The 20510-nt window shown below is 38.1% G+C and overlaps 1 protein-coding gene across 9 annotated transcripts in view; it reads left to right on the top strand.

Moving 5' to 3' along the window:
- Positions 1-20510, top strand: part of Numb (NUMB endocytic adaptor protein) — a 121193-nt gene that overhangs the window by 87265 nt on the left and 13418 nt on the right. For 7 of the 9 annotated variants that reach the window (XM_048362804.1, XM_048362805.1, XM_048362810.1 and 4 more), the window contains 2 exons: positions 3487-3519; positions 15268-15342. In XM_048362804.1, the coding sequence (XP_048218761.1) occupies positions 3487-3519; positions 15268-15342 (108 nt within the window). The remainder of the gene's footprint in view (positions 1-3486; positions 3520-15267; positions 15343-20510) is intronic. The other 2 variants (XM_048362813.1, XM_048362811.1) reach the window with 1 other exon arrangement.

Raw genomic sequence — 20510 nt, 5'->3', positions numbered from 1 at the left:
TTTACAAGAAGTCCAATCTTTAATAGGTGATCAAATTGAATTTTATAAGCATCATAATTACATCTTAGGTTGAATATTTCAAAGTTAAAAAAACATTTTATATATCTCTATAACAATTCCTATTCTGAGTGGTATTTTATGACTTAAGAAAGTTCTACATATGTTAGAGATTGCTTTTCTGGACATACTTAAATTGTTGAACTTGGTAGCAAGTGAACTCTTGAGTTCAAACCCAATACCACCATAAATAAATGAAAATTGACCACTTGAAATTTTCATCAAGAAGTTACTTTAAAATTGTCGGAGTTTTCACTTGACTTGGAACGATTATGTGTACTGTTACATTAGCAAATATGTTTTTAAAAATCAGCTTGAATTTTTGAGTAACTGGGGTAAACTTCCTATTTATTATGCTCACTGAAACTTCTCCCTTCTATTAATACCTTTCTAGTTCATACTGAGAATCTTTCAGAGAGTTGGAAATCTTTAGCATGTTGATCTCACACCATACAGTTCCACATATATTCATGATTTTTGTCTTTCTTTCATATTCCTAGTATGTAGAAATATCAAGGTACCTTCTTTTTTGTCTTTGACTATTCTTCTAGTGAACATTCACCAAGGATCTACAACTTGCTGTACCAGATACTTATTGTGCCAAACATTACATCTCTAGAAGTTTTCTGTTTGTTTTTTAAAAGATCTTGAAGCTTCCTGTTAAGAATTTCAAAGAAATGGAAACAAATGTAGGGTATACAAGCCAACAGATGATTATAGAAAAAGAAATCTTTGGAATCAGGTTGCATGTTAAAAATTTTAAGTACAAAGAATTATGTAGCTCAGAAGATGGTTTGCAAGTCTAGTTGTTTGTATGTAGATCCCTCCGCTAATCCCTTACAATTTTAGAATCATTGCCTTCATTTGGAAGCCACCTGCTGAGTTGATATTCTCAATTCAAAACAAAAAGCACTGAGCAAGACAGTTTTAAAAATATGCTCCCCAAACCATATACTTTATTTTTAGTTCTTATACTTAATGTACACAGGTTATTTTACAACTATTTTCAACTCCTTTACTTTTTGAAATAGTTTCACCAATTATAGAGTAAATGACAACAAATGGCTATTGCCCATTTTTGTCTATATGTTGCAGGGTAAAGAGTACTGTCATTTATCACTAAATTGTGTAAATATTGTATGAGTCCTTTAGGTCTCTTATTTCACTTCAGTCCAAAATGCCTTTCATTTTTTAAGGTCATTTCTTTCCATTGTCTCTTAAATATTTCTCTCTTTCTGTCTTGGTTTTAGACTAGTTTCATTATACTACTAGTTCCTAATATATTGGTTTTATTCATTATTTGATATATTTGTTTTAATATATGTTCTTGTTTTAGCAGGTAAAAGAATCATAACTTAATGATTTTTAAAAGAACATTAATATTCTCTAATAACTGTCTTTTTATGCATTTTGCACATCAACTTTTATCATTAACATATAAGGCCTTTTAGAAGAGGGTAAACTCCATGTTTAACCAGAGCATTTCTAAGAGCTACACTAAATATTAACAATTCTTCAGTCTCCTCTCTATCTTCTGTGAATGGTGAATTTTTTAACTTGGGCTGCATCCTTGGAAGCTAATATTTACTCATAGTCTAACAAAACTAGGCCTACCAAACTTGGCAGCAGAAATAATTTTATGCTTGCTTTGATAACTACCCTGGTTACTTTATTATTTTTCCACCTCCAATTTTGTGGAAATATTGATGCTATTTGTAACTTTGAAAACTCAATGTTTGAGAGTATTGATTAAGTTTATAAATTGTCTGAAAGAGTCAAATTCCAGTAGTTATCTTTTTTCTGAATATTTTTCTAACAATGAAAGTGATGATCATGAATAGTAAAGGCTCAAAAATAGAGTTCAGCCTCAGATAGAAAATATAGTTAAGCTAGGCTGGGTGAATTAGAACCAAACTGTTTTTCAAGCATTCTTTAGAGTTTAGTTTGTGACAAAATTTTGTAACCAGCACTTAAAATTGATGGTGGAGCCATAAATCACTTTGCCTCTCTTACCATGTGGATTCAGAATTGTATATTTAAAAATATCAATGCAAATGTCTTTATTTTAAAACGACATCATTTTAAAAGAAAACAAACCTTGTTCCTTAAATTTTGCTTGTAGCCCATAGATGTGATTTGGTTCTCAGATGTATTTGCTAAGCTCCAAGGTAAACATTAACCTTGTGTTCCTTATAAACAATATATTCTGTATCTAGAATTGAATGTTTCTGTTATTTCTCCACATATTATGGAGACACATCTAGATTTTAATGCCTAAATAGATGGAAAACTGTTGATGAAGTTCCTCTTCTGTAGAATGGGAGCCTCTCTAGATCTCGTTGGTGATTGAGTAAGAAAATATGACAAAGACATTTGATGCATTCTCTTATGTTGCAGTTTTTATTTTGTTTTCAGTAGTTCTGAGGACCAAACCCAGGGTTGCACAGGTTAAGGAAGCTCTATACCACTGAACTGCATACCCAGGCTTGTTGTAGTGTTTATGTGATTTTAACTAATGACTTTTATATATTGTTGTCAGTATATTGACCACTTATTTTACTTTGTTGTCTGTTTTACATTTTGGGGTGGTTTTTTTTGGGGGGGGATGTTTGTTGGTTGTTGTTTTTTTTATTGAACTCAAGCACTTTACCACTTGAATCACACCTCTAGCCCTTTTTGGCATGGTTACTTTCAGGACACTGTTTTTTTTTATGCCTTAGCTAGCCTGGGTACAGTCTTCCTAATTGTGCTTCCCTGTGTTGCTGGAGATGACAGATACACATCGTCACACCCAGCCACTGACTGAGATGAAGTCTTACAAACTTTTCTGCTAGGATCACACACTTGAGCCACCACACCCAGCCTCATTTTGTTATTCTTAAAAAACGCATCTCTGTGTTGTCATGCCTGGTGCTGAACTCCTGGGCTCAAGTGATACTTCTATAGCAGCCTCCCAAGAAACCATAACAAATGACACATGTCTCCATAACCAACTACGACTCTTTTTAAATTGCAGAGTGTACATGGAACCAATCTTCTCTTTAATAATCACTAGTATGAATTGAAAATGCAAAGTCATACCAAACCAATATGTTCCAGTCTTTTTTTCTGCTGCCAAATTTGGATAATCTCTGTTTGAAATTAATAAATAGAGATTACTAAATTAAGTAATAGCTCTGCATGAATACAGGCTTTGATTTCTTCTCTTTCCACAGATTCTCAGTCCATGTAGTGGTGTTTTTCCCTGCATTTTCATGCACTTTCCATTTCCCCTGTCACTCTTGGTATGGATAACTCTTTAAAACTCTCACTCCTTCCCCTTCTCCCACTTTGCCCTCTCCCCTACTTCTGTATGTGCTTATTGGTGTAAAACCAAAGGACATTTAGCCATACAATAATAGCATTCGACTTGTCCCCCTGTTCCTCCAGGAAAGGAAGTTCTTCAAAGGCTTCTTTGGAAAAGTAAGTTTGATGCCACAACCATGCTTGCTTTATAAGGAGTTACACCCCTAGTATAGCACTGATATAAATAAATATATATATATATGTGTATATATATATTTTAATACAGGTTTGACTTCTTTGTAAAACAGGAAATAATTTGACTCTATGTAGAAATTAATGGATGAGATAGTTACTATCTGTGTTATTGCCTATTTGCATTTTGAACTTAAACTTGATCATTTCTAGAAAGGTCCAATAAGTGAAACAAATTTTAAAAAATGATCTCTTCAGCACTTAGTATTAAAATAAATTTCACTTGATCTTGGAAAACTGTTTATCATTTTACTATAATGTATTTTAACAGTAGATTATAGTTAGTATCCAGAACTGTCAAAGAAATGGGAAGAAATATTAAATTCAAGGGAAATTTAAGATACTCTAAATTTTATATTCAGTGCTATTACTTGTTTCAATCTAAGTTAAATCTCAGGGGAATAAGTGAAAGTACATAAACTTATCTTTGTTGATCCTGCCAAAATTTTTGACCTGGGTGCCAATCTAAGAAAATTTGCCTTAATTAGTAGTGTACTAAGTATCTGTCATATCTGTCTAGTTCCTGTAGTAGTGGTATGAAAATAGGTAAATACCTTTCTTAATATTTTTGTCAGCATCGATCATTATTTAGTTGTGAATAAGTGCTCTGAGATAGCCAGATTAAGACAGAAAAATTTTGTCATGAACAATTGAGTGTAAGATACTAAGGGTTTGGGTATAAAAATCCTGTCATAATTGACTTTTTTCTACTGGATAGTTTTGTTATTTTGGAAATTTTTTCCGAAGGAAAAAACTTTCATTTTCCTTCTCAATTAAATGTTTTATGTTTAACCCATTTCTACATTTTCTTATTCTAGTAGGTTAACATTTACACTAATATAAACACATTTCAAATATTTAAGATTTAGTGGTTTAAATTACTGCCGTTAATCTAAAGTGAAAAGTCAAATAATCTACCCACATATGTCACTTTAACTTGAAGCCAGTTCAATCTTTCTGGTTGCCATCATTCCCTTTTCCCCAGTACCACCCTGCAAGAAATAGCCTGAGTGTTTTCATTATCCAGAATAAAGAGCAACAGTAATCAAGAAACATTTCCAACAAATACTTCTGCAAAGAAGTAAATAGGTGGAGGAACTGTAAGCTCTGATTCTAAATACATGAGTTATAGCCAGAAGAACTAGTTCCTCTTTTCCCTAATTAAACTCTTGGACTTGATCACTATCGCTTCTGTATTCCTGCATCACCTGCTCATAGGAACAGTGTCTCCTGAAATTTTAACAGAGAACAGATAAAGCTGGTGTGCTACCGAATGTTATTATAAACATCTTACAAGAAAAGGGGAGAGCCAGGTGATTACTCAGAAGGCTGAGTTCGAAGCTGGCCCAGACAGGAAAGGCCAGAAGACTTGTTATCTCCAACTAACCACCAGAAAACCAGAAGCGGTGCTGTGGTTCAGAGTGGTAGAGTGCTAGCCTTGAGCACAAAAGCTCAGGGACAGCGCCCAGGCCCTGAGTTCAAGCCCCACAGTTGACAAAATAAAAAATAAAAAATAAAAATGAGGACCTGAGAAAACTTTTTCTAAACCAGCTACATGAAAATTGCATTCACTTTTTAAGAGATTATTATATTAAGTGTAGTTGGCCATACCAACCAAATGCTTTACTACCAATTAGTAATTGAAAAGTACTTGTTACTTTGAAAAGGATTTTATGACTTGAGAAACTCCAAGAGCTAAGTAATCTATATACCTATTTTATGAGAGAATAAATTTTCTTAGGTTACTCTGTTAGAAGCCATTCACTTGCTGTTATGTCTTGCTCTGTAGTTAACGATGTACTTTGACCTACTTTCTAAATTGCTACTTAAAACATTAAGCTCAGTAAATTAGATTGCAGTTTATGACACTGCATTTTACAAATGAATGACCAGAATCTCAACAAGGTCACCTAGCTAGTACTGAATGGCAGTACCTCCATAGAAACCAAGTTTTCTGAAACTCAGTACAAAATTCTTTAACCTACCTATTGTATATTGATATTTTGTCATTCAAAAATATTATTAGCTGGGCACTAGTGGCTCATGCCTGTAATCCTGGCTACTCAGGAGACAAGATCTGAAGATCATGGTTCAAAGCCAGCCTGAGCGGGAAAGTCTGTGAGACTGCTATATCTCCAATTAACCACCAAAAAGTCATATGTGTGTATATGCATATACATATATGTATGTATAGTTGATCTCTGCTTTCCTCAAGCACATGCTAATTATAATGAATGGAAAAATATTTAATGCAGAGGACACTAGACAGCTCAAGAGCTTGAGTATGCCACAAACATAAATTGTTTAGCCTGCGCACAGTCTATACTATTTGAATTAATTGTAAAAGTTTTAAACACTGTGGACTTTAGCATAAAAATTAGGATGTCTATATTAAAAGTTAGAAGATCTGGCAAGACAGCCTGCTTTCCATGTTGCATCAGTGGCTTGAGCTGAGTAGCAACTGTGCCTGTTTGGCCTGTTCACCACAGTCTTGGCAACTCCTTGTGATCTCCCACGCTCAGCCTGCTTCATTCCTCTTTTGTTTCCTGCCTTTAACCCTGTAGACAATGGAGTTTGTGAATTTCTCCCTAGGCTATTATGTGCCTTCTAACTGTATAAAAAAGTCACCAGAAATATTCTGTCTGTTCCATAAGATCTTGTTAATGTAATGTGTTGGTGTGTTTTCGCCTAATTCTTAAGAGTAAAACATTTTGCAGTAATTATTTACCACTGTTAAGTCAGTGTATTCCCATACACATTCTATTTTATATTTACTTTTTTTCCCTAAGAGACTAATTGCACTTACTGCTTATCTTCATTTTGGATTTTCTTTTTTTTTTTTTTAAGAAGGAAAGGATTACTTTTCTTCCTTTTTAAATTCCCATGCCCTTCATTTTATAAATTTACCTTTCCTATACTTTTATTAAATTGATCTTTTAGGATTTGGCTTATTTTTCCTTTTGGAATCCTAGAAGAGGGAAGTGTCAATAGAAAAGGACTAGAGTAATCACATTTCCGTTCATCCTTTGGTTCATTTCTTTCCTGTATATGATCAACTGGTACGTTAAAGGTCTTAGTCACTGAACTTTTCTAGAGTAAAAAAAAAAATAGAATTACTGGCCTTCAGAGTTACTTTTTTTTCTCATAGTATTCATGTCAACCCACTGATCCTCAAGCCTCAAGGCACAGTTTGTATCTAAAACATGCTAGGGACTGCTATTGGAACAAGAGAGTATTTTCTCAGCCCATTCTGCCTTGCCTCTTCCATTTCCTCCAGTGCTTATTCTTTTATCTTTTTCAGCTTGCTTCCCTACTTCACTGAGGAAATAAACCAATCAGGAGGACTGATGAATGTAGCTCTGTGATAGAGCACCTACTTGGCCAGCATACAAGAAACTTGGAATTCAATCCTTGATACATCAAACAAAATAGGACTGAGAGTATGGTTCAAGTGGTAGAGAAGCTGACTGGCAAGCAACAGACCCTGAATTCAACCTAGGTACCACCAAGACAAAATAATCAGAGAAAAACTTTCAATAGCCCAATCACCACATCTACTTACCTATCTGCATCTCTTGCTCTCCTATTCAAGTGATGAACTAGCTGAAGGTAGCTTTCCATTAGATTCTTTTTGTTGTTGTTGTTGTTCTTGTAAGCAGGCTTGAACTCAGGGTCTTGAGCTGTCACTCAGCTTTCTTATAGCTGATGCTCTGCCACTTGAGCCACACTCCATGACTGCCACTTTTTTAGTATGTGGTGTTTTTGTTTTTGTTTGGGGGGGAGGGGGCATTGAGAACAGGGTCTTGCTATGTTTCCCAGGCTGGCATTAAAGCTGTGATACTCCTGCCTCTACTGTCTAATTGCTAGGATTATAGGGACCCACCACCACATCCCGCATTCATCAGGTTCTTATTTCAATTCTTATCCCAACCATGTAATCCCTTCTTTCCTGCATAGTCAGTTTTCTTCCTCTAGACAATCATCATAAAAGTAAACCATTTGATAAGAAATGTACTCACTGCCTTACATAGGAAACTATAACCCCTCTGTATATCACTTTGACAACAAATTTTTTAAAAAGTAAACCATCTTTAAAACAATTTCTTCTTCATGCTTTCAATTCTGCCATCCCTTCTTTTATTGATCTTGTTTAGTCACTCTGTCACTTTTACCTCCATCCCTCCACTAAAGCTGTTCTTGTCTTTTTTTATATAATATTTTAATAAGCTTATTGTCCTACTCAGACTATCAGCCACATTTGACATAGTCTATCCTTTGTTCCCCTTTGAAACACTATTTAGTTCAGGGATCATACTTTCCTAGCTTTCTACTTTATCACTGCCTACTGCTCAGTCTGTTCATGCTTTTCTTCATGCAGCTTTTGCTTGGTCATATCATCCAGTCTTGACTTAAAATACCATCTGTTTGCTGATAGTTTTAAAATTTATATCTGCAGATATAAATTTCTACATATATGCAGAACTCCATGGTGGTATTTCCATTATAGAAGCAACATAGCATAAGAATCAAAGGCACAGATTTATTTAATCCTGGCCAAAGTACTTACAAGCTTTGACTAATACCTACCTTGTGAGTCTTGTGAAATGAGTAAGTTTAAGCAAGATGTACAAAATAGTCTCTTGTCATAGATAATTGATAGATATCATTAGCACCATCATTAATCATGTTCATTTTGACATCTATTAGGTATCATACTTCACAATGAGTCACAAGCCAGATTCCTGATTCTTTTCTCCTCTGGTCTTCCCCATCAGTGTACAACAACTCTGTCCATTCTATTTCTAGTCAAAAGTCCTAGATGACTTTTTTTTCTTTTTTTGCCAGTCCTGGGTCTTGAGCTCAGGGCCTGAGCACTGTCCCTAACTTATTTTTGCTCAAGGCTAGCTCTCTACCACTTGAGCCACAACACCAGTTCTGGCTTTTTCTGTTTATATGATGCTGAGGAATTGAACCCAGGGCTTCTTGCATGCTAGGCAAACACTCTACTACCAAGTCACATTCCCAATCCAGTCCTAGATAATTTTGACTCCTTTTTTTCTCTTATGCCCAACATCCAGTTCCTGTCTGTTTCAGCCTCTTTAAGAACTTAGTCACAGGGCTGGGAATATGGCCTAGTGGCAAGAGTGCTTGCCTCCTACACATGAGGCTCTCGGTTCGATTCCCCAGCACCACATATATGGAAAACGGCCAGAAGGGGCGCTGTGGCTCAGGTGGCAGAGTGCTAGCCTTGAGCGGGAAGAAGCCAGGGATGGTGCTCAGGCCCTGAGTCCAAGGCACAGGACTGGCCAAAAAAAAAAAAAAAGAACTTAGTCACAGGGCTGGGAATATGGCCTAGTGGCAAGAGTGCTTCCCTTGCATACATGAAGCCCTAGGCTCAATTCCCAGCACCACATATATAGAAAATGGCCAGAAGTGGCACTATGGCTCAAGTGGCAGAGTGCTAGCCTTGAGTAGAAAGAAGCCAGGGACAGTGCTCAGACCCTGAGTCCAAGCCCCAGGACTGGCAAAAAAAAAAAAAAAACCTATTCAGGTGTAACAAAGTCTACTTTCCTGGTCTACGACAGCATCTCTTCTCACCAGAGTTATTGAAGTGGTATCTGACTCATCTGCTTCCATTGTTGTCCCCTACTATCTCAAGATACCAGCCTGTGGTGGTTTTAAAGAAAGAATTCAGAGTGTGTCATTCCACTGTCTTGAGTCTTTCAGTAGTTTCTTGACCAAATTCCCTCTCTGCTTTTTCCTCTTATCTTGTCCCCTTTCCTTCTTATCTCTGTTCCCGCTATACTAGGCTTCTTGTTAATTCTTTAAACACACCAGCTATGCTTCTCCTGCACCCTCTAGTCTGGAACACGTAGCATCCAAGTACATACATGGCCCACTTCCCCATCTCTCTTTTTGTTCAAAAGTTCCATTTCCATGAGCACTAATTTAACAATTCTTAAAATCCAAACACCACCCTTCTTCATCTTTATACATCTCCTTCCTAGCTTTATTTTTCTCTTATTACCATTTATCATTCTTTCATACATTTTACTTGTTTGTACATCTATTTCTTACTAAAATGTCAGCTCTCTGAAGACAAGAATTTTTGCCTATTTTGTTCACTGCTGAAGCTTCAGTGCCTAAAATAATGTGGCCCGTAATTGCTTGTCCGTATTATTTGGGTTTAGTGAATGAATAAATGAAATGAATGGCAAATATACAGCTCTTAATGCCAGGAATTAGACCGAATTAAGGAAATGATAACCAAATTATATAATAGTAGGTGTTACTGGAACAGACAGGAAGAACAGCATGAAATATTGTAGTGAAGGCTTCTACAATATGACACCTAAGACAGAGATTTAGAAATATTAAAGTTCCAGTTAACTATGAGGAGAAAAGGATTTCAGACAGAAGACACAAAACTGTAACAGCCGTTGGGATAAATGAGAATGCAAACACACTCCATTCAGTCAACCAGGGATGTAGAGAAGAAAACAGAAGATGAGATTCAAGTTTCAAGCGTAGATGACCAAATGGGTGGGGATATCATCCATTGTGAGGAGGAATATGAGGCTGAATTTGAGATGCCTATAATTTTTTATTTCAGCTATTATATATATGAAATATAAACCTAATGTTAAAATAATCCTTGGTTTCTCTTATGCCCCAATTAAAAGAGACTTAGCAAGCTAGAAGACTTAAATTGTTTCCAAATACCTCTTCTTTGCCCTGTGTCTCATGATGTACTATCAATCTGTATTATTTTCCTAAAGGGCTTTAAGTGCACCTCTTACTTAAGAAAGTACAGGTAATAGTATACCTTAGTATCCCAGACTAAAATGTATTATTTAACAAAGCAGCCATTAGATATATAATGCTGCTCAAACCTGAAGAAAGTAGTATTTCTATCCTTTCACTATACTATCCAAAAATTTAAATAAATTATAGACTTCAAGGTCTTTTCCCTCAAATTTAAAATACAAAACAAGGCCAACCTCCCTGTGAAAGAAAAGTTTCATGTTTATTTATGACAAGGCACACTGTATCACAGTTGCCTGGCTAATACATCATTATTACTCTGTAATGACTGGGTTATTTCTGTGTGTAGGTGTAACAGGCTGACCAGCGATTCTTTACACATTGGGTACCCTTGAAGACCTCTTTGGTTTGTAGTTGAAGGAACTTTGCACAGTAGAAATGCACATGATTGTTGCTCAGAAAGAATGACTTGTTCTGTACTTTCTGCCTAAATGTGTCTGTTTGATGCTGTTGCTTCTAAAATTTTCATAACTCTGTTAAATTATGCTTCCCTGAATCTTGAAAGTATTTCTTTGCTTTGGCTTACATTAGAACATCTGCTTAACCTTTTTGCTTTTAGCTATTATATGCCCAGCAGACCTGTCTTGCCTCTAAATGTCATTTCTATTTATATTGATTAATTGCATGTTCTTAACTCATTAGTGATCTTCAGAATCATAGAATTTTAGATTTGGATGGCACCTAAGATATGAGTCACAGTTTAAAATAATAGGATATAAATACATGTGTTGAAAAAAGGAGGGGCAAAATTCAGGGATGCAACTTCAAATGGGTCTAATATTTTAATATAATTAATTTTTTAGAGATCAAGATGATTTGTATTAGAAGCCTTTAGATTATGCATCACTATTTGGTTTTGAAAATAAGAGTTTATTGGAACAAAGTCATATCTATTTGTTTACATATTGTCTGTGACTGGTTTTATGCTACAGTGACAGAGTTGAATAGTAGCAGTAGAGATTATATGGCCTGCAAAGCCCAAAATATTTGCTCTCTGGACTTTCAGAGATAGCTGGCCAGTCCCTGATTTAAGCAGCTTAAAAACATAATACTCCAACTTCGAGTTACTTCTCCTTGTGATAGCATCAATATGTGAAATGAAAAGGGCAGTGTTTAGGATCTTTTAGCCTACCAAGATTGTCATCAAGGATGTCACTGTCGTCCTTTTTCAGTTCATTTTAAAAAATGATTTATTTCAGTTGCCTTTTACTATAGGCAGCTTTTAAATTTAGGAGAAATGATTTTACAGCGTGCTGAACTTAAGTTACCTTTTCTTTTTTTTTTGCCAGTGCTGGGGCTTGGACTCAGGGCCTGAGCACTGTCCCTGGCTTCTTTTTGCTCAAGGCTAGCACTCTGCCACTTGAGCCACAGCGCCACTTCTGGCCATTTTCTGTATATGTGGTGCTGGAGAATTGAACCCAGGGCCTCATGTATACGAGGCAAGCACTCTTGCCACTAGGCCATATCCCCAGCCCCCTTAAGTTACCTTTTCTATGTTATTGTTGTAACCATTTTGTGTTCATTCACCAGTATTTTTCATGTTGCTGTCACCTGTGCATTGAATATGGTGCTACACTTGGAGTCTCAGCATGTAGAAAGCTAAATAATGAGGATCACCAGTTCAAGGGCCACCTGGGCTACATAGAGTTCAAGAGTAGTTTGAGCTAAATAGCCAGACCTTATCTCAAAACAAAACAAAACAAAATAAACAAGATAACCTGTACATTTCTCTTAGCTGTAAACCATCTATACATTTCTTACTTTCAGTACAAGTTTTCTGATTTAGTCCTTTGTAATTGATCTACCACCTGAAATCTATCTCTCCAATATCTAAGCCTGCTTGGCTGTTACATTTACCCATAATCAAAGGAATTTTTATTCTAAGCTAGATATTTTGAGAGTAAAATGTTTTGCTTGGTTTTGTTTTGTTTTTTGCCAATCCTGGGGCTTGGACTCAGCCTGAGCACTGTCCCTGGCTTCCTTTTTGTTCAAAGCTAGCACTCTACCACTTGAGCCGCTGCACCACTTCTGGCTTTTTCTGTTTATGTGGTGCTGAGGAATCGAACCCAGGGCTTCATGCATGCAAGGCGAGCACTCTACCACTAAGCCATACTTCCAGCCCAAAGTGGTTATTTGTGAAACTTTTTTAATGACATTATGTTAGGCAGTATGAACACCACCTGAAATGTTGAAATTCTTATTAAAATAGAATGTCTTGGCAGCCGGGTATGGGAGTAGATGCATGTAACCTTAGGATTACTACTTGGGAGGCATAGACAAGATGTTTTAAGGAATTATTCATCTTCTAATTATTTGGAAAGTGTGGGGTACTGCATTTTGAACTCAGGACTTTGTGCTTCCAAATAGATGCTGTGCCATTTGAACTGTGCCCCTAGCCCTTTTAGTTTCTTTCCTTTCCTTTTTTTAAAATTTCCTTTGTGGCTATCCTGAAGTTTGAATTCAAGGTTCTGAGGTTGCTGGGCAGGCACACTATCACTTTGAGCCCCATCCACAAGCCTTTCAGTTCTTTAACTCTTGGTGTTATGTAGTGTTTTTGCCCTCTTTTTACCCCAGCCATTGTCTCACAAATCTAAAACTTGCCATTGGGTTTCAGAGCTATAAATCCAATTGCCTGTTGAATAGCTCTACCTGTGTATTGCACAGACATCTTAAACTTGGCTTGAAATTTTATTCCCTCAAACTTGCTTTTGCATCTCTTCTATTCTCTAAGCTCTTCTCTAAGGTTAGTGATACATTCTCTTCCCAGTCACCCAAGAGCATCCCCAGCTCCTCCTTTATACTTACTGTTTAAAACCTTGTCTCCACATCTGTATCAGGCCCTTTCTCTTGTTACCTTGCTTCTTGTCAGTCTTTCCAGCTTGGATACATTGCTGCCAAAGTGATGTTTTTAAACTATAAACCTATTCGTTGTGTTTAAATTCCTCTGTGGTTTCTGATTATCCACAGAATTGGAATCCAGTCCCTTAGCAGTTAGACAAGGTTCTCCATAATGAGGCATTTTCTACTGTTCCTCCCGCCCCCAACATTTCTCACTCACCCAGCATACTTTCAAGCCATACTGAAATATTTGCAGAACCCTTCACTTGTATCTTGTTTTCCTTCAGGTCTTGTACTGCTGGGATGTTCATTACCTGTTACTCCCTTGCCTCCCAAACTCCCTGGGGCATCAAGAAAAATAATTTCAAGACCCAGTTCTGCTTTCTTGGTATAGCCTTCCCTAGTTCCACAGATAGATTGGATTGCATCTTCTTTCTGGCATTACCGTACCTTGTTTTAGCTCTACTCTAGCAGTTATTATATATTCTTTTGTTTATCTGAGGGTGAAGTCTGAGCTCTTGTACTATTTCTACTGGCTAATAAATCATATGTACTCTTAAAATATGTGGTGGTGATAGGGCTATGGGCCTAGCCTGCATCACACCAGCTTATTTCACTAATAGCATGCTTCCCATGTCCAAGACTCCTGGGCTCAGACACATGGCAAGGAGAATGGTTATTCCCCCTTCTCCCATCTAGAAGTCACTGCTCAAATCCAGTGCCATGTTTTACCCTGTACTTAGGCTAGTCCCATACCTGGTCTCAGCTTTTGTTTGCTTTTGTTTTATTTTGCTTGCATTTGAGGGGCAGTTAAGGATATTGTTAAGTGGCTGTTGCATTCTGTCACAGGAGAAATGAAATATCAACTTGTTCTCATGTGATTCTTGTGTACCCCACCCCCATACACAATGTTCCCAGCAAGTAAAAGGAAATGCTGCATTATTTTCTCAGTAGTTTAAAAAAAAATTACTGGGGGCTGGAGATATGGCCTAGTGGCAAGAGTGCCTACCTCATATACATGAGGCCCTGGGTTCGATTCCCCAGCACCACATATACAGAAAATGGCCAGAAGTGGCGCTGTGGCTCAAGTGGCAGAGTGCTAGCCTTGAGCAAAAAGAAGCCAGGGACAGTGTGCAGGCCCTGAGTCCAAGCCCCAGGACTGGCCAAAAAAAAAAAAAATTACTGTAAAGGTGATGTATAGAGAGGTTACTGTTACATAAGTAGGACGATGAGTACATTTCTTTTTGAACAGTGTTACCCCCCTCCCTCATGTTCTCTCATTCTTCCCCTACCTTCTCAGTAGTTTTTAAATCTTCCTGTGTCCCCAAAATATCTCCATGCACTTAATTTCAAAGTAAAAACTAAATCAAGTCTGTGTTTCAATCTTGAGAGGAGAAATAATGGGGCTGGGGATATGGACTAGTGGCAAGAGAGGAGAAATAATGGCTCTGAAGGATTGTTAATAGAGTAATGAAGACTTTTTGCTCTATTTAACATAAAAATTTCAAAGTTCCTGCTATGAACGTTGGGACCAGAGGATAATGGGATGCCCGGCATCTCAATTTAAACTTACCTGTTAGCGCTCATTCTAAATGGACTTGCAGAAGCTACTTGGGGTGTAACTCCTTATGTATTTAGTACTTACCTGACTCTTGGTTTTCTTAGTTGATTTTTTAAGTGGGTAAAGTAACTAGTTATGAATCCTTTACCCTTTATGGAATGTGATAATGTGATACCTCAGTTTTGATACTATCTGTCCCTTCTCCTTTACCTTAGCTTATTGTTTGGCATTGTGTTTCTAAAATAATGGCTTTGGCTTGTTAATTCCTGAATGTTTCTGCAGTTTGGTTTGAGTATCTGGCTTTGGGCATCCCTCCTGAACTTGGACATCATCAGTACTTGTGACTTTTGGAAGGCAGAAATGAGTATTTTCTGTAAAAGATGATTTTTTAATATTATCTGTGTGTATCTTTTCCCCTACCCCTTTTCTTTTTTGGTTTTTTTTACAAGACTGGAAAGAAAGCAGTGAAGGCAGTCCTGTGGGTATCAGCGGATGGACTGAGAGTTGTGGATGAAAAGACTAAGGTGAGAGCTTTATAAACTTAGATGTGACTGCTAATAAGATTTTTTTTCATCTAAATGATCAAGTATAGTGCCATTAAGTTGTGGAAGTTACCGTATCCTTCCACTTTGTCCAAAGTGCAGTCTATTTTAACATCCAGGAAACCAATTTAGTTACTCATTTACCTTATGAAAAATAGAATTCTATTCAGGGATGGGAGAGGGGAAAGTGAAGGAAGGAGTGACATTGTCCAAAAAAAGAAATGTATGAATTATCTTAGGAAATAGCAACCTCTCTATACAACACCAGTCCTAGAGCCTGAACTCAGGACCTGAGTGCTATCCCTGAGCTTTTTTACTCAATGATAAGTGCTCTGCCCTTGAACCACAGCCACGGCCCCACTTACTGCTTTTTGGTTTCATTAAAAATAAGACTTTACTGCTGGGGCTGGGAATGTGACTTCGCAGTAGAGTGCTTGCCTAGCATGCATGAAGCCCTGGGTTCAATTCCTCAGCACCACATAAACAGAAAAAAAAAAGAAGAAATGAAAGAAAAAGCCAGGGACAGTGCTCAGGCCCTGAGTCCAAGCCCCAGGACTGGCAAAAAAAAAAAAAAAAAACTGCTGCTCTGGCTGGCTTTCAACTATGATCTTCAGATCTTAGCCTCCTGAGTAGTTAGGATTATAGATGGGTGTGAGTCATCAGGGCCCAGCAGATTGTAATTATTTTTAAAATGACTGTCTCTGGCTGGGAATGTGGCTTAGTGGTAGATTGGCCTAACATATATGAAGCCCTGGGTTGAACTCCTCGGTACCACATAAACAGAAAATGCCAGAAATAGCACTGTGGCTCAAGTGGTAGAGTGCTAGCCTTGAGCAAAAGAAGCTCAGGGACAGTGCCAAGGCCATTAGTTCAAGCCCTAGGACTGGCAATAAATAAAATAAAATGACAGTCTCCTTGTTCCTTAAGAAAAACACTATTTTTAGAAAATAATGCAGATTAAGTAGCCTGTTACTTAACTAAAACTACAATTAAAATGAATTTTAGAGCACAAGTGAGTGGTTCTTTGGTTAACATTTATTTAGATTCCAAATTCAGTCCTAAGAAGCATTTGAAAGAAATCCTTGAATAACTGAAAGGATAGAGACCCTGGCTGCACTGAGAAGCCATAGGGTGTTGTCAGTGCACTTAATCATTAATTAAAAGTTCCTAAGAGACCTCAAGTCTGTGTGTTGTGCCAAGTTGCGAAACGACCACCAAGAAGACCACCGAGACTCAGACATTCCGAAATGCAAAAGCAAGGCAAGGCTTTATTTTAAGCGAGCTGCAACTCGAGCCTCGTCCTACCCACCAACACAGCGGAGGTTAGGAGGGAGCCTCGAGCTGTGATTACACAGGGCTTATAAAGGCAAAGAACAAAGTTACAACAATCAGGTGTTCAAGCAAGCAAGATTAGGATACAGGTACAAATCTGATTGGCTCAGGGTTTGATTCTAGGGGTGGTCAGAGTTAAGCATTCCCAGCGGTTAGAGTTCTAGACCGACTGGGCCCTAATGGGCTTATCCTGGGTTTGCTCACAGGGCCTGCTTATCTCAGGTTCGCATGGTAAAGTGGGGTTCACGTGGTAAAATGGGGTTCATGTGGTAAAATGGGGCCTGACTTCAAAGTCTGGCTCTTCATGTGGAAAGTTTAACAAGAAAGTAACTGCAAAAAAATTTTTCAAAGAGACAAAGTTGGGCCAATAAAAGGGCTGTTTTGATAGGCAAATTGCCTGCTAATTTGTAAGTGGCTTAGTATAACTGAATTTTAGATCTTTGACTCTCCACTTACAGATTTTTTTTTAATTCAAGAGAAATAATAAGCCGGGCGCCAGTGGCTCATGCCTATAATCCTATCTACTCCTGAGGCTGAGATCTGAGGATCATGGTTCAAAGCCAGCCCAGGCAGGAAAGTCCATGACTCTTATCTCCAATTAACCACCAGAAAACCAGAAGTGGTGCGGTGGCTCAAAGTGGTAGAGCACTAGCCTTGAGCAGAAGAGCTCAGGGACACTGCCCAAGCCCTGAGTTCAAGCCTTATGACCCACCAAAACAAAAAAGAAGTGTGGTGTGTATGAGTGTGTGTGTGTATGTGTGTGTGTGTGTGTACTTGGGGTTGAACTCAGGGCCCAAGTACTGTCCCTGAACTCTCTTGCTGAAGGCTAGTGCTCTACCACATTGAGCCACAGCTCCATTTCTAGTTTTTGAGTGGTTAATTGGAGGTAGGAGTCTCACTGGTGATTTTTCTGCCCAGGCTGGCTTCGAACTGCAATTTCCATCTCAGCCTCCTGAGAAGATCAGATTACCGATTGCCACTGGCAACCTGCCTCATTCTGCTCTCAGCTGCCCCCCCTACCTCTTGAGCCATACTTCTAGTTCTGGCTTTTTGCTGGTTAATTAGTAATATATCCAACTTGTTTGGGCTGGCTCTGAACTTTGATTCTCAGACCTCAACTTCCCAAGCAGCTGGGATTACAGGCACAAACCACCAGCACATACCATAAGTATCTATGTTGTTTGTATTAGATTTTGTTGTACTTTTGTTTTGATAGTGTATCATTGTATAGGCTACTCTGGCCTTGAACTTGTTACGCATCCCAAGATGAGCTCAAACTTATGTTCTTCCTGCCTCCATCTTGCAATAACTGGGATTATAAACATATCGCCAGCCAGACAAATGTTTCATAGTTGAAAGCTACATGTTTGTTTTAGACTATAGTTTAAAAGTGGTGTTGCGGGGCTGGGGATATAGCCTAGTGGCAAGAGTGCCTGCCTCGGATACACGAGGCCCTAGGTTCGATTCCCCAGCACCACATACACAGAAAACGGCCAGAAGCGGCGCTGTGGCTCAAGTGGCAGAGTGCTAGCCTTGAGCGGGAAGAAGCCAGGGACAGTGCTCAGGCCCTGAGTCCAAGGCCCAGGACTGGCCAAAAAATAAAATAAAATAAAATAAAATAAAATAAAATAAAAGTGGTGTTGCCCCCTGGTGGCTACTTATAGCACTTTCACTCATTCATTTAGTTCTTAACATACTAATTCTTAACATAATAGTAGTAATTGGTGGCTTGTCACCAAGGGATCCACCTTCCCGTCTTCATTATTTAGCTACAAACAAGGACAAATACAACATTAGGTCACTATTTGTGATACTGTCAGTCCATAATCCACACAAATTTACCATGGTATAGGAATAAAATTTTTAATTCCTTAACCATTGAGCAAAAAGCTTTCACATTTCCTTGCTGTTCTTTTGCCTTACCCATGTCTACCTTGGTTCTTATAGTGTTCCTTTAATAACTCTTAAACTGTGTGTCAGTGGCTCATACCTGTAATCCTAGCTACTCAAGAGACTGAGATCTGAAGATCGTGGTTCAAAGCCAGCCTAAGTAGAGATATCCATGAGACCCTTATCTCCAATTAACTATCAAAAAGCCCTAAGAGGATATGTAGCTTTGAGAACTGAGGTTAGAAACCAGCCCAGACAGAAAAATCCATGAGACTATCTCTAAATTAATCAGCAAACAGCTGGAAGTGGAGATGTGGTTTAACTGGTAGAGCTTCAGCTCTGAGCCAGAAAGAGAACTAGAAGCTCTAGTTCAAGCCCCAGTACTGCCAAAAAAATAAGTAGTAGTATATTTTGTTGTTATAAACTATGGTCTTGGCTTTTCACCTTTGAAATTATAAGACTTTATAGCCTTCTGATGGTTTATTCAGAACATGCATATTTATAAAATGAAAATTATATAGTTCTTTGTGACCGACCCTTCTGTGTCATGAGTAGGGAAACATGTGTTTGAGTTTTCTAGTAATGTTTTAAACGTGAATAGATTACTAGTTTACTATTTTGTTTTTTCTTCAGTTAAGTATTATTTTGACCAGAATTTATCATATATTATCCAATCCGAATAATTTTTTTCTAATCTCTTGAAAGAAAAATAAAGTACCTGGCAGTGAGGGCAGGCATGATGGCTCACACCTGCAAACACAATTACTCAGGAGTTGGAGATTAGGAAGATTAACCAGGTCAAAAGTTAGCAAGACCTTATTTCAACCAATAAACCAGGCACAATGGTGAACATCTATTCCCCCAACTACAAGTAGGAAGATCACTATTTGAAGGTGGCCCCAGGCAAAAACACAAGATTCTACCTACTTGAAAAATAACTGAAGTGAAAACTAGGGGGCTAGCCAGGTGCCAGTGGCTCATGCCTGTAATCCTAGCTACTCAGGAGGCTGAGATCCGAGGATAGCAGTTCAGAGTCAGACCACAAAGGAAAGTCCATGAGACTCTTATCTCCAATTAATCACCAGAAAACCGGAAGTAGCACTGTGGCTCAAGTGGTAGAGCCCAAGCTTGAGCTGAAGAGCTCCAGGACAGCGCTCAGGCCCAGAGTTCAAGTCCCATGACCGACAAAACAAAAAACTTAGGGGTGGGGGGTGGCACCTACCTATTTGGCAAGCATGAGTCCCTGACTTCAAACTCCATTACTGCAAGAGATTGTTTTTTAAGTATATTTCCCTTCTAGCAGTGATTGTGTGATACTCCTATGGGATTGACCCTCTTGTAAAGATACTGTACACTCTAAATAAAGTAATCCAATTATTTGAAGACATTTACCAGATTCTGAAAGAAACTGACACTTAGTAGAAGGAAATGGCACTGAGTAATTTCCCATTCCACATTTGCTACCCTGAGAACATTGTACTGTACAATGTAACCAAAACTGAGATAGGAAAAATCATATTTCATTTGTTCTAAGACAAAATTTGAATCAACAACAACTACTAGGATGTCAAAGGGGAATCCTGACTGAGATAGCCAAAAAAGAGGAGTTACTTGGGAGGCTGAGATCCAGAGGATCAAGGTTTGGGGCCAGCCTGGACAAAAAACGTTAGCAAGACCTCATCCCAGCAGAACCAGGCATAGTGGTATGTGCCTATCACCCCAGCTGTGTAGGACACATAGTAGGATTTTGGTCCAGCCAAAATCAGAATGCTACTGGAAAAAATAATGAAAGCAAGAAGGGCTGAAAGTATGGCTCCACTAGTAGACTGCTGTCTAACAAGCACAAGACCCTAGGCTCAAATACCAGTACCACAGAAGATCTAAAACTAGAACCAACTAACACATGTGTTAGAGCATGTAGATGAAGT

Source organism: Perognathus longimembris, chromosome 14 (genome assembly GCF_023159225.1).
Source record: "Perognathus longimembris pacificus isolate PPM17 chromosome 14, ASM2315922v1, whole genome shotgun sequence".
NCBI lineage: Eukaryota > Metazoa > Chordata > Mammalia > Rodentia > Heteromyidae > Perognathus > Perognathus longimembris.
This window is presented reverse-complemented; position numbering and strand designations above follow the sequence as displayed.